Source organism: Hydra vulgaris, chromosome 09, assembly GCF_038396675.1.
Source record: "Hydra vulgaris chromosome 09, alternate assembly HydraT2T_AEP".
NCBI classification, from domain to species: Eukaryota; Metazoa; Cnidaria; class Hydrozoa; order Anthoathecata; family Hydridae; genus Hydra; species Hydra vulgaris.
In genome coordinates, this window is record NC_088928.1 from 6,262,781 (window position 1) to 6,278,651 (window position 15,871).

A 15,871-nucleotide genomic window follows, 5' to 3' on the forward strand; every position below is an offset into this window, starting at 1 on the left:
AAATTAGATAAGTGTTTTTACTAATTTATTATTGCTCTGTCTTTTAAGAACAACGAGCACTCTTTTTGTAGAGTACACTGACCTAACTTATATATATATATAAATATATATATATATATATATATATATATATATATATATATATATATATATATATATATATATATATATATATATATATATATATATATATATATATATATATATATATATATATATATATATATATATATACATATATATATATATATATATATATATATATATATATATATATATATATATAAATATATATATATATAAACAAATATATAAGTATACATTTATATATATATATATATATATATATATATATATATATATATATATATATATATATATATATATATATATATATAAATATATATATATATAAACAAATATATAAGTATACATTTATATATATATATATATATATATATATATATATATATATATATATATATATATATATATATATAAATATATATAAACAAATATATAAGTATACATTTATATATATATATATATATATATATATATATATATATATATACATATATATATATATATATATATATATATATATATATATATATATATATATATATATATATATATATATATATATATATACACATGTTGTTAATATACTTAAGTATTGCACGTAATACATACAGCAGGCCTTAATAAGTATATACAATTGTACATACAGTATGATCAACTGTATAAACTTTATTCCAGATAACTCATTCTTACATATAATATGTGTAGGAATGTGTTAAGCAAATATTTTGTTTAATTAAGTTTATATTATAACAACAATATAACAAGTCCTTACATAAATGATATATGTAAATACGTATTGTACTAATTAATTATACAAAACATTTGCCTGATACATAAACACAATAACAATAATTATGATTTTTTAAGCTTGAAAACATTAGAATTGGAGGACAAAATAAAACATGCAAAGGAAGAATATTAAAATCGCATCTCTATTGTTGTTTAAATGTACAAATCTACATCATAAATTAATACAAGCTATATAGTATAAAATGAAATAAGACATACTCTACTATATTATAGTATCTATTAAAAAATATATATGCGTATACAGTAATTACTTATACATGTTTAACATAAAAATAAAAACTAGGGTTTTAAAAATAAATATTAGAAAAGTTATACTTTGACATTAAAAAAAAATTGAATCCAACAAGCAGAAAATATTTAAATATACTGAGACGTTTGGCTTCTTATTATTTTCATTTTGTTATCAATAAACTGATTTATCCCAATAATAATTTTAAATGTATTATTGTTTAACAACAACCATACATTTAAATAAAATTATAAATATATGGTTGTTATTAAACAAATATTTTCGTAACTAAAGTCCGTAGCCATCATTAAAGTCTAAACTTTTGAAAGTTTTAATGCACTTACGTATAATAACTTGCCGCTTTTACCCAGTGAAAAATAAAACCGCGTCCCACATGGGTTCCGCGTGGGTTCCGTGTGGGATTGATGGGATTTACGTGGGACGGATTTTCCCATGTGGTATCCGTATGGAAATTTGTCACCTTAAACCCATCTGGGTAATCCCACATGGGTTACATGTGGGAACTATATGGTATTTACACACTTTGGAAATCCCACGTGGGTTTCATGTGGGATTTGCATGGGAATTAATTTGAAAGCTGGAAACTAAAAAAAAAACTTTTTAAGAAAAACTAAATAAAAATTTTTAAATCGACATAGCATTGCGTTACGTTTATATTGTGTGAAAATATTTTATATTAATATAGAGAATGGCAAGCAAGTATGTAAGTACCACGAATAATGTTTATCTTTCTTTATAGAAATAAGATTAAGATTTGTGCAAATAGACGTATTATTAGGATAATATAATAGTTATTTGAATATAGATCTTGAGTATATTATCTGCAAACAATTAACTGATGAAAGTTCAAATGTTGTCAAAAACCAAGCATGCATGCATGGGACACTACAGTGTCCCACAAAGAAATGCAGGTTTGAAAGTCAAAGAATTCCCAATTTTCTTTGTTAAAAAAGAAAAAAATAGGGTGGTGGTGGTGGGGGAGATAAGTTTCTGTAACTTTTTTTATGCTCCAAAACTTTGAATTTTAGATATAATAAGGTCCTTATGACTTAAGGGATTTACAAACTACATTGAGGAACAAAAACAGGATATTAACAGAAACTTTTCAATTTTTAATCTGGAGTACCACAGTGTTATTGGGAATAAAGCCTCTGGGTCCAGTTTTCAAAGTAATATAATCTAAAGTAATGTTTAAATAAAATAGTATACTTTGAAATGCACATAGTTATACATATAACTCCTGATATAGTTATACATATAACTCCTGATATAGTTATACATATAATTCCTGATATAGTTATACATATAACTCCTGATAGTTAACTATATGTATAACTAGTTATACATATAATTTGTTATAGAAACTTATTTTTTAAGGTTATGCTTGAACAAATTAGTACCAATTAATTCAAATTTAAGATTTAGTTGAAGTTCAAGTTAAAGTTCTTATTTATTCATTGTTTTTGTTAATTTTATATTTATTTGTTCAAATTTGTTAATTAGTACTACTTCTTACTACAGTAAGAATGTTTATCATTGTTGAATGTGATTTTATTTGTTAATTTTATTTTCAACATATTTTGACAACACCCTTTACATTTTAAATGATGACAGCTTTACTTTTCTATTGATGTTAAATTTATTACGTTTCAATAACTCAGATCGTATCATAACTGAATTATTGTAAACTTTGTAGGGGTTTGTTGTATATCAAATGGTGTTTTAGATAAAGTAAAAATAATATATATATATATATATATATATATATATATATATATATATATATATATATATATATATATATATATATATATATATATATATATATATATATATACAACATTAAAAAAATAAAATTGATACAAAGTTTCACTTTGAAACGAATACCATTAACATTGTGATGATAATAGCATTAGGAAGCTAGTATTTATGTATTAATATTATGCTATAAATAAATAGTTTTTTAATTCGTTTTATAAAATAGAGACTGACAACTGATAATTAATGGAAATAAATACAAATTATAAAAATCATGTAAACTTCATTTATTATTTCTAAATACTATACTAATGTTAGTCTACAAAGTTAAAATCAATTTAGAGCATTGTTTTTAGTTCTTTTGCGATTCGCACTTCCACTTCTGTCTCTCAAATTTATAAAATAGGTGGTCAAAGCTTGCTCAATAGGTAGGTTTTCAGAATAACAATGCTTTTTTCTTACACTTTCTAAAGAGAAATATGGCAAATTGATTACTTATTTTACCTAAATCATAGGATCATCTATGCATAATGAAGTCAGATGATGACCCGGTTTATTGAACACCTTCACTCTTTATCAAACTCAGTCAATTTTTTGCCATCTCCCATTGAAAATGATGTCAGTTTTTGTTATCATATTATGATAGTATATCTGAATTGTTAATATAATATAAAAAATGCATATACCATCAATTTTTTTCTGGTTCAATTATACATTTATTCTCAACAGTACTAAAAGTAAAAAAAAAAAAACAAATTGTTCTTTCAGATAAGCAAGCTAATTTCTGAATTTAAATTGTTTTTCCTATGATCCTCTACAGTTTTAAGCAACAAAAGCAAGAAGTTTTTAGACCACATTGTTGGTGTAAATACCTCTAAAACCTGCTCATAGCGAGCATAAATTGTTTTACTTTTTTTTAAATAAAATAATTTACTTTTTTTTTTAATTCAATTTTTTAATTGACATTATTTTGGTCTCAACATTCCCTCCCCATTGTTAATTATTGTTAAACTCACACTGCCCCTCTATCTACTGGCATCATTTATGGATGATCCCATAGCCTAAATACTATATATATATATATATATATATATATATATATATATATATATATATATATATATATATATAATATATATATATATATATAATTTTTACTTTATTTACAACACCATTTGATATACAACAAATTCTTACAAAGCTTACAATAATTCAGTAAAATTCAATCTGAGTTATTGAAACTTAATAAATTTAACATCAATAGAAAAGTAAAGCGGTCATCATTTAAAATGTAAAGGGTGTTGTCAAAATATGTTGAAAGTAAAATTAAGTTACTAATAAAATCACATTCAACAGTGATAAATATTCTTACTGTAGTAAGAATTAGTACTAGTTAACAAATTTGAACAAATAAATATAAAATAGTGAAAAAACAATGAACAAATAAGAACTTGAACTTGAACTAAATCTTGAATTTGAATTAATTGGTACTAATTTGTTCAAGCATAACCTTAAAAAATAAGTTTATATAATAAATTTAATGTATAACTAGTTATAAATATAGTTAACTATCAGGAGTTATATGTATAACTGCATGCATTTTAAAGCATTTTATTTAATTTATATATTACTTTAGATCATATTACTTTGAATACTGGACCCAGCGACTTTATTCCCAGTTACACTGTGGTACTCCAGAAAAAAAACTGAAAAGTTTCTGTAAATATCCTGTTTTTGTTCCTCAATTTACTTCGTAAGTCCCTTAAGTTTTATGAACCTTATTATATATAAAGTTAAAAGTTTTGGAGCCTATAAAAAATTACGGAAACCTCCCTATCTCCCCCCTATTTTAATTTTTTTTATAATAAAGAAAATTTGACTTTCAAACCAGCATTTCTTTGTAGGACACTGCAATGTCCCATGCATGCATGCTTGGTTTTTGACAACATTTGAACTTGCATCAGTCAATTGTTTGCAGATAATATACTCAACTATATTCAAATATCATATGAACATGTTAGAGAATGTTCATATGATATTTGAACATCACAAATTTAATAATATTGTTGTGATATGTTATGTAAATAATACCATAATAGATTATGATATGAAAATAAGATAGGATATAAAGGCAATGATCAAAGAATAAATTTACTTATAGAAATTTAGATGTTTGTTTATTAGTTTCAGAATATTATATTATGTGTGACCGCGGCCTTCTATAATAACAGGCCTTGACATCGCGCAACAAATTTGTTAAACTGAAGGCCAATTCCTAATACTGTGTTTACATTTTCATTTTTTAACATTAGACGAAAGTTTGTGTTCGCGCTTTTTTAATAAATCTTTAAAATTTGACTGGTTTATAAATTAGATAACGCAACTTCAAGACGATAACGTTGTAAGTTTCAAGGCGTTAACATTGTAAGGTAATAATATTGTCAAACTAACGATTAGTTTTTTTAAATGCCTTAAAAATGCCTTTGAAATGCTGTGTATCTCTTTGCAAGTCGAACTATCTCAACTACAACAAAAATATAAATTTATACAACTACAACTACAATATCAATTACAACTACAACGAAGTTTATATGATTGTTTGTGTATTGACTACAAGTTGCCAAGTATAAGGACTTTAACACGATTGACTTCAAAAATAAGCTCAATGGAGGACCTAAGTTTCATAAATAGTATTTTTATGAATTTAAATCCATTAAAAAGAATTTCCATACTACTAATTGATGAGGTCTATGTCAAAGCTTCATTACTTTACCAAAGAGGTGCTTTGTTTGGTCAAGCAGTAAACTACCCTGAAAAGTTAGCTAAAACAATTTTATCATTTATGATTATATGTCTTTTTGGAGGTCCAGAATTTATATGTAGAGCTGAACCTGTTGCAAATCTTTCCTCTGAATTTCAGTTTGCTCAATGTCAACAAATTGTCTATACAATAAATAATATTGAAAATAGTAAGACACTGGTAATAATTACTGATGGTAACCGTGTAAATCAAAGACTTTTTGGAATGTTTAAAACAGTTGATAGTAAACCATGGTTAACAACATCAGGTATATATTTATTGTATGATTATGTGCATCTACTAAAATCTATACGAAACAATTGGTTGACAAAAAAGACTGGGGAACTTCAATTTTTGAACAATAAAGAACTGGCTTTGGCTAAGTGGAGTGATTTAGAAACAATATATAAAGCTGAGTGCAATAGTCTTTTTAAACTCTCTAAACTTACAGCTAAATCAGTTTATCCAAAACCAATAGAGAGACAATCTGTAAAGTTTTGTTTGTCTGTTTTTTTGCAAAGAAACAGTAGCTGCATTAAGAACGCATCCAGAGATTGAAAATAAAGCATTTGAAGGTACTGCTGTATTTATTGAAAAAATAATTTTTTTTCGAATGTTGTTAATGTCAAAGCACCTGGTGCTGGCATTCGGTTTAGAAATGAATTATGCGAAGAAATCCACTCAGTTGGTGATCAACAGTTACAACTGCTACGAGATATTGCTGAACTGTCAAATTTTATGAAACCTACAGGTAAGCGTGTAAAACAGCTTACGCTAGATACTAGCAATTCGATAGCGCATTCATGTTATGGCTTTATTGATCTTGTAGAAACTTTGTTGAGTAATGGAGCAAAGTATGTCTTATTAGGTTGGTTTTCAACAGATCCACTTGAAAAAGCTTTTTCTAAGCTTTGACAGGGATCTGGAGGTACTTCCTTTATATACGCTAAATCTGTAATTGAAAAAATTAATATTCAACTTACTAAACTGATATTACAACTTGACATTCCTGTTGATGGTATCGATGGTCATACTTGTGACATATGTTTTAGAGATATTTCTACTGATGAAAAAGAACTTCTGGATAATATACATGATCTTGAAAGCTCAGTTAATAAATCTACATTAGTGGCTATAGTTTACATAGCTGGCTATGTGCAAAAAAGCGAAATAAAAATTTATGATGATTCTACCAATTATTATTACAAATATATACAGCAGCTACAACAAGCACCGCTCAAGAAAATTCGTCCACCTAAAAAAAAACACACCAAAATAACGACCAGCATCCCTGTAATAAATAAAAATAATCTATCTCCTGCAAATCTCCGCTTTTGGGCCAACAATCCATGCTCGCTAAATAAAAACAAACGCAACGAAGCCATAGCCCGTTTACACAACTTAGAAGTTAAAAATACTCCTCACATTTTATTCTTCACCGAAACTTGGTACAACGGAACAAGCGACACGGTTATACCAGGCTATCAAATTCATCGAAGAGATAGAGACGGAAGAGGAGGTGGCGTGGCCATTTATATACAAGAAGAGATAACTACATTAGAAACCAATTTTGCACAATTGAACTCAGACTCCATTGAACAAATGTGGCGCGTTATTAAGCTTGGCAACAACTCAATTGTTCTCGGATGTATATATCGTCCACACGACCTAAATGACGAAATTCTCAAAAACTGTATAGCATCTATCAAAGCTTCAAAAGCTGCCGCCCAAAGGTTAGAGTGTGATTTCATTATAATCTATGGGGACTTTAATTTTAGCAACACATTTTATGAGTATATTGAGATTGGCGGTGGCGTGGCGACAACAGCGCACGTGCTAAATGAACGACCAGGAGACATGAAATTTCAAGATTGCTTAAACAAATGCCTACTCACACAATTGATCACCTTCAAAACATATCGTAGTAACAGATTTTCAGAGCCGAACAGTACTCTAGACCTAGTAATAACAGACAAACCAGATCTCTTGTTAGAAATAAAAGAAGAAGACTCGTTCGGGGACACTCCAATGGGACAATCTCATGCTCTAATCACGGGTCGATTTGTTCTGAACGACAAGATAAAAGTACCACCAATCGTGCAGCGAAAGCGCTATATCTGTAGCAGAGCCGACTACGCTAATTTCTCGCTAAAATTAAGTTCAACAAATTGGAAAAGCTTATTCGAAAACTGCTCAGCTAACGAATGTTACAATCTATTCCTAGAAGTGTACGACGAACTAGCAACAGAACTCATTCCGTCGACTACCTTGCCCTTCAAGAAGAAACACGAACCATGGATAACAGACGAAGTTTTAAAAGCTATTAGAACAAAACAAGAACTTTGGAATAAATATATTGCCTCTGGTCGCCATACACATAGAGAGCTCAAAGACAAGCACAAAGAAGCATGCAGAAATGTAACCAAAACTTTGAGATTAGCAGTGTTAAAATATGAAGAGAACCTAGCTAATTTATATAAAAATGACCCTAAAAAGCTACACGCTCATATCAAAAACAAAACCAACTCAAAATATGTATTCAAGTCCATAGAAACAATTGATGGAACAATTTCAACAGATCTTCAAATTATTTGCACAACCCTGAACAATTATTTCCAATCAGTATTTGTCAACGAGCCAGACGGACCTGTGCCGGAATTAGAACCCCGAACTGACAATAAATGTATATTAGACGAGAATATCTTTTCAATCAACGATATCCGTGCTCGACTCGCAAACCTAGACGAATCTAAATCTCTTGGTAATGATAACGTTCACCCTCGTGTACTCAAACACTGCGCAGAAGCTTTCGCATTGCCACTAACATTAGTTTTCAAGAAATCTTTCTCAACCAGCACTATACCAGACCTGTGGAAAAAATCTAAAGTCACGCCCATTTTCAAGAAAGGAAGCAAACTAAGAGCATCAAATTATAGACCAGTTTCTCTCACATCCATACCATGCAAAATATTCGAGAGTATATTACATGAAAAAATAATGCTACACTGTAACTTAAACGGTTTAATAAGCATAGCACAACACGGATTTGTTCAAAGAAAAAGCTGTTTGACTAATCTCCTCGAAACTCGCGACTTCCTCACAGAAGCTGCACACAAGAAGTATCCAGTCGGTATGATTTACACTGATTTTGCAAAAGCATTTGATAAAGTCCCACATAATCGCCTATTGAGCAAATTGAAAGCATATGGCATCAGCGGGAAAGCACTAATGTGGATAAATGCTTGGCTTAACAATAGACAACAGCGTGTTGTCATTGATACTCACTCAACTGCTAAAATATTCACATCAGATTGGAAAAAAGTTACAAGTGGCGTCCCTCAAGGAAGTGTCCTCGGCCCTCTCCTTTTCGTACTATTTATAAATGATCTGCCGGACAACATTACCAGCCAGTTCAAGCTCTACGCAGATGATAGTAAAATTATGAACATGATAAAATCGAATGAAGATATGCTAGCTTTACAATCAGACATTGATCAAGCCATAAAATGGTCTCACAAATGGTTGATGTTCTTTAATGTGGAAAAATGCAAAACAATGCATGTCGGTCGAGGTAACTGAAAATCTAATCAAGTCTATTCAATGACGAACACAGAAGGCACTCGTCGAAACCTGGAGGAAACTGAAACTGAACGAGATCTAGGTATTCTAATATCAAATGACCTCAAAGTCCGTGCCCAGGTAGAGTCTGCAGTCTCAGTAGCCTATTACAAATTGGGCCTACTAAAAGAAGTGTTCCAAAGCAGAAGCATTTATCTCTGGCGAACGCTTTACATCACATATGTGCGCCCACACCTGGAATTCGCTATTCAAGCATGGTCTCCTCACCTAAAAAAGGATATCAATATGCTTGAAAGAGTTCAGCGCAGAGCGACAAAAGTTTCCTCAATCAAACATCTCCCATATGAGCAACGCTTAAATATATTTAGAGTGACAACACTAGAAGAGAGAAGAGCTAGAGGAGATCTTATTGAACAGTTTAAAATTATAAATAAAATTGATGATGTTAACTTTTTTGTTCCTCAAAGGATCTCTAACAACGTATATTGCAGGAGGAGTCACAATAAACAGCTACACAGACAAATTGTCAGCGATTGCGAAGAGCGACATCACTTTTTTACTAATCGTGTCACACCGTCCTGGAATATGCTACCACAGGAAGCAATTGAGACTCACTCGGTCAACTTATTCAAAAGTTTCCTATCATGATGGGCATCTTGTCTCGTTGACAATTAGCCCTACACATTAGTTAGTATAGAGATGCCTGGTGTTGCATCTCTTCGTCAATATACTTTATAATCAATGATTGACTAATTTATAGTATTATTGAATTTGTAAAAACATAAAAAAAAAAAAAAATTATTATTGATTGTAAATTTATTGATTCTAAATAAAATCAAATTCAAATTCATATGGAAGTTATCTGTATACCCTAAACAGAGGCGGACTTGAAATTCCTTCTGATGCATTTTTCTAATGGTCAATATTGTGCTTTTTTTTTTTCAAGGTGCTACTGACCCTTTATACAGAACATTTTGTGTTACTCAGTTTTAGTTCATTGCTGCTAAATATTAACTTAAAATCACAAAAAAACAATGCAGAGTATATTCTAATATTCTGCTAAAGAATTACTCACTAATTACCACTCCCAAAACACTAAAGCTATCATAATTTATGTGAAAATTAGTTTTGTAATTAATTATGCTATTTACTTGTTATGTTTTTTATTTTCTCATTAGCCTATATGTCTTTCAATATGTTTGGATTTGTAAATATTTACCCTGTTGAGATATATTGATAAAACTTTTTTTTTGCTTGAATCAACTTTTGTTGGTGTTTTTTATTATTGGTGATTTTTATTGTTACCATTTTTAGCAAAAAAAATTAAAAATACAGTTATCTTTTTAATATATAGATATATACTTTGTTATGGTTCTGCTTGTTATTGATACTATTTAATATTACATAAATATTCTTAATGAAATTTGAAATACGAAAATATGATTATCTTTTAACAACTTTTTGGTTTTCTTTTTATATTTCCGTCTTTACTAGAGATTATTATTAGAAAACATTGACTGCCATTACACCCTACCTAATATAAAAATATATCAATATAAGTAAAAGTGAAAGTTTAAAACCTTCAGTTTTTACGGCATTTTGCGCGATGTCAAGGCCTGTTATTATAGAAGGCCGTGTGTGTGACGAAAAAGTAAAGATACTTTTGCATCCAGTGGCTATTGCACCCAACGTCTACATCATTGAAAAAGTAGGTTTTTACATTTTTGTTTTTGTTTTTTTGTTTAACTACTTATCCTAATTGATCACTTTTTTTCAGGATTCTCCTCATGGTTCAAGCTCATTACGCATATGTGTTCAATTACCCATAATACGTTAGTCATTGTAAGTAATAAATTAGGAAATAATTATTTGTGAAATATTGTAGTCATTAATGACTTCAACCTGGCTAATAATTAAAATTGCTCGACTAATAAGGTTCCTTATTAAAATTGCTCTCTCTCTCTTTCTCTCTCTCTCTCTCTCTCTCTCTCTCTCTCTCTCTCTCTCTCTCTCTCTCTTTATATATATATATATATATATATATATATATATATATATTTATATATATATATATATATATATATATATATATATATATATATTTATATTTGTATTTATATTATTTTTTTTAGAAAATGTTTGAAGAAAGTTTGAAGATACTAAAAACCTTGGTATTATGCAAGCCGAAGCGATTTAATTAATTCAATCGACAAAAAACGGCGTGTAAATCGCAAAAGAAAAAATAATTTTTTTAATATTTATTTTGGATGTATTGATTAATAGCATTTATTTTAAAATAAATTCATTTTGCAACACGTTTTTTCATTTTATAAAATTTCGTTATAATAGTTTAAGGTAAATCCCACATAGGTTATAGGTGGAAAACATCTCACGTATAAGCTCAAAAATGCTATATATTTTGAATACCAAATGGGATAAAGTAGCAAATACCAGATTAAGTTAGGTCTCTCTGAAAGTTTCAATGATTAATTTTAAATTACTATTTAAGTAATTTTTAAATTAAAAGAATTTTAAAAATTATCATATAAGCATTCGGACTTTCATTTGCCTAGTATTGACTACTTTTATACGATTTGGATTAAAATATGTGGCATTTAAGATCTATAACATGTAGTATTTTCCACCTATATCCCATGTAGGATTTACCACATAAAACCCATGTGGGATTTACCATATGAAACCCACATGGGACAAAATAGTAATCCCCATATGGGTTACATATGGTAAAAACCCACGCGTATCCCATATGGGATTTACCATATGGAATCCATGTGGGATTTACCATATGAAACCCACATGGGACAAAATAATAATCCCCACATGGGTTACATATGGAAAAAATCCACGCGTATCTCATGTGCGCTTTTTTACTGGGTAAACGTCCGTGTAAGATAACTTTACGACTTATGATGTAACTTTATGACTTATGATGTAACTTTAGATGACTTACTTCTCTAAAATAAGAATAAAATATCGTTGGAGACAATTCATTCTTTATTTTATACATGAACTGTATTTTAAACATTTAATGCATTGAATTTTCGTAGAAGTGGCTCACAAGGCACAGTTCTTCTTGTTCTAAATTCAAGAGTGCTTATTTGCTTCCTTCATGATAAATTTTTATCTAAAATAAAACCAAAGAAGTTTACAGTTGTTTGTCTAGTAATATTTATGTTATTAATTTTAAGATTGGGTGATTTTAAAGGAAGGTTTCCTGTTTTGGTTGGTTTGTGAAATAAAATAAACTTTGTTTTGTTAACGTTAAGTTAAAGTTCATTACAAATAAACCATTCGTTTACTTTGTTTACTTCTTCATTAACTACTTTAAAGAGGGTTTTAATATCGCTATGAGAATAAAACAGATTGGAGTCATCCGCAAACAAAATAAAATTTAATAAGTTTAATGTAAGAGAAAGATCATTTATACAAAGAGAAAACAGTAGCGGTCCTACGATTGAACCTTGAGAAACTCCACACTTTATTATATTTTTGTCGTTTTAGCATTTCCTTACTGAATGCATTGCTGTCTGTTTGATAAGTATTCTTTAAACCATAGTAAATTATTGTTTTTTACTCCATAATGTTCAAGTTTTTTTAAAAGAATGACATGGTTGACTGCGTCAAAGGCTTTAGACAGATCGATAAAGACTCCTAATACAAAACTGTCATCATAAAAGGCATTGGTTACCTGAGTTACTAACTCGGTCAAATTTAAAGCCAAATTGCTTGTTGTACAACATGTTATTTACTGTTAAGTAGCTGTTTAGCCTATTATACATTATACTTTCAAGTAGCTTAGAAAAGCATGGTAAAACTGATATAGGTCTGTAATTTGAAAAGTCAGTGCCATCGCCAGACTTAAAAATAGGCAACACTCGTGTAATTTTTAACTTTTCCGGAACTGTACCAGATTGAAGAGAAAGATTAAAAATTTGATGTAAAGAGGTTTTTATAATATGAAAAACTGATTTAACCACATTTATGCTAATATTATCAAAACCTACATTTGTGTTGTTTTTAAGATTATCTAGAGCAGATCGTTACTCATTAATATCTAGTTTAGATTTGTCCATGACCTTATCCTATGTTTTTAAATAAGAATCATATGGTGATGAACTTAGGCGCGAAACATAGACTCACAGTGATCCATTTTTACGCGTTCGGACAGCTAGATTTAAATAATACTTTAAACAAACATTGGAAGTTAATAATAATATTTATGATTTTAGACTATTTGTAGCATACGAGTTGCTGGATATATATAAACTTTGAAAACAACTAAAGAAATAGGAAAGTGTAATTAAAACAAAATCTCTGAGAACTTTAACCTAGATCTACAGATTGCTGATCTGTTTATCAAAATTCAAAAAAATGGCGGAGGTATGAGTAATTTCCCAATTGTATATATTAACTTATTTGATTAACCAATTTTCTTTAGTTTCAAACCGTAAAACTAGATGAGTGTAAAAAAAACAAAAAAAAAACACAATATCCAAGCGATTTTTTAATTTTATAAATATATTTAATTTTTTTATATTGTGATCCTATTGAAAAAATTCCTATTGTTGATCCGCGTCATTTGTTTTGGCGCAGTTTTTACACTTAATGCTCTTCCTGACGCAACCTTCTTTATTTATCCGGGCTTGGGACCGGCACTAAAGTACACTAGTGTGTGCATCCAAGTGGCTAGGTTCGACAGGAAGATAAATGGAGTAGGAGTAATTCTGAAAGAGGAGTTTGGTAAGAATATAGTGTAGGTAAAGGGAGTAAGTGACAGAGTGATCTGTGTAAAGTTAGAGATTGATGGGTTGGTGATGAATGTCATCAGTGCTTATGCTCCTCAGGTAGGTTGTGATATGATGTAGAAAGAAGAATTCTGGAGAGAGTTAGATAAAGTTGTTCTGCAGGTTCCTATAGGAGAGAGAATGATTCTTGGAGCAGATTTTGATGGACATGTTGGTGAGGGGAACAGTGGTGATGAGGAGGTGATGGGTACGTATAGGGTTAAAGAAAGGAATACAGAAGGACAAATGGTGGTAGATTTTGTTTAAAGGATAAAGAAGGCTGTAGTTAACACTTTTTTTAAGAAAAAGGAAGAGCACAGGGTGATGTATAAGAGTGGGGGAAGAGGCACACAGGTCGACTATATCCTCTGTAGGAGAAGAAACCTGAAAGAGGTTAGTGATTGCAAGGTGGTACCAGGAGAGAGTGTAGCTAAACAGCATGGGATGGTAATATGTAGGATGGTTTTGGAGGTAAAGAAGAAGAAGAGAGTGATAGCAGAACCTAAGATCAGGTGGTGGAAGTTAAAGGATGAGGACTGTTGTGTAAAGTTCAGGGATGAGGTGAAACGAGTACTGGGTGGTGGTGTTCTATATACCTAGGATGTGATGTCAAATACAGTGAGGGATGTGGCTAGGAAGATACTTGGTGTGACATCAGAACAGAAGAAGATATACAAGGAGACGTGGTAGTGGAATGAGGAAGTTCGGAAAGTTTAAGAGGAAAACGTTTGGCTAAAAAGAATTGGTGTTTTCAGCAAGATGAAGAAAGTAGACAGGAGTACAAGGAGATGGGTGGCAAGATAAAGAGAGCAGTGGTAAAAGCTATAGAAAAGGCATATAGTAATCTGTATGAGAAGTTGAACACTAAGGAAAGGGTAAAGGATCTGTACAGATCGGCCAGACAGAGAAACCGTGATGGGCAGGATGTGCAGCAGGTTAGGATGATTAAGGATAAAGATGGAAATGTGTTGTCTAGTGAGGAGAGTGTCTTGGGAAGGTGAAAAGAGTATTTTGAGGAACTGATGAATCAAGAGAATGATAGGGAAGGAAGGTTAGAAAAGACAGAGGTTGTGAATCAGGAGGTTCCTCAGGTAAGCAAGGAGGAAGTAAGGGCTGCAATTCGGAGAATGAAGTGTGGTAAGGCAGTTGGACCGGATGATATACCAGTGGAGGCATGGAAATGTTTGGGAGAGATAGCAGTGAAGTTTTTGACAGGGTTATTTAACAGAATCTTGGAGGGTCAGAAGATGCCTGAGGAGTGGAGACAAAGCATAATTGTGCCAATTTTCAAGAATAAGGGCGACGTTCAGAGCTGTAGTAATTACAGGGGAATAAAGTTGATCAGTCACAGCCTGAAAAGCTGGGAAAGAGTAGTGGAAGCTCGGCTTAGAGGAAAAGTAGAGATCTGTGAGCAGCAGTATGGTTTCATGCCAGCTAAGTGCATCACAGATGCTATGTTTGCTCTGAGAGTGTTAATGGAGAAGGATAGGGAAGGATAGAAGGAGTAACATTGTGTGTTTGTGGACTTAGAGAAAGCTTATGATAGAGTTCCGAGACAGGAGCTATGGTATTGTATGAGGAGATCAGGAATAGCGGAAAGGTATGTAAGGGTGGTGCAGGATATGTATGAGAACAGTGTGACAGCAGTGAGATGTGCAGTAGGAATGACAGACAGGTTTAAAGTGAAGTAAGACTACATCAGGGATCAGCCCTGAGTCCCTTACTGTTCGCAATTGTCATGGTTAGACTGACGGACGAAGTTAGACAGGAGTCCCTAGGACT

At 30.5% G+C, this 15,871-nt stretch overlaps 1 protein-coding gene across 1 annotated transcript; it reads left to right on the forward strand.

Moving 5' to 3' along the window:
- The first annotated feature begins 5,393 nt into the window (after window positions 1–5,393).
- Window positions 5,394–11,599, forward strand: LOC136085216 (uncharacterized). The gene is made up of 5 exons (XM_065806504.1): window positions 5,394–6,231; window positions 6,337–6,530; window positions 6,624–10,992; window positions 11,062–11,126; window positions 11,417–11,599. Exons 1-3 carry the CDS (start codon window positions 5,394–5,396, stop codon window positions 9,282–9,284), a joined length of 3,693 nt encoding a protein of 1,230 aa, XP_065662576.1. The 3' UTR covers window positions 9,285–10,992; window positions 11,062–11,126; window positions 11,417–11,599.
- The last annotated feature ends 4,272 nt before the right edge of the window (window positions 11,600–15,871 follow it).

Excerpts from the sequence above, each read along its gene's own strand:
- LOC136085216 (XM_065806504.1), top strand. The coding sequence starts at position 5,394 with ATGCTGTGTATCTCTTTGCAAGTCGAACTATCTCAACTACAACAAAAA. Across the intron at positions 6,232-6,336 it reads TGTTTTTTTGCAAAGAAACA|CACCTGGTGCTGGCATTCGG; the intron begins GTAGCTGCATTA and ends TTAATGTCAAAG. Across the intron at positions 6,531-6,623 it reads GTTATGGCTTTATTGATCTT|GGATCTGGAGGTACTTCCTT; the intron begins GTAGAAACTTTG and ends AAGCTTTGACAG.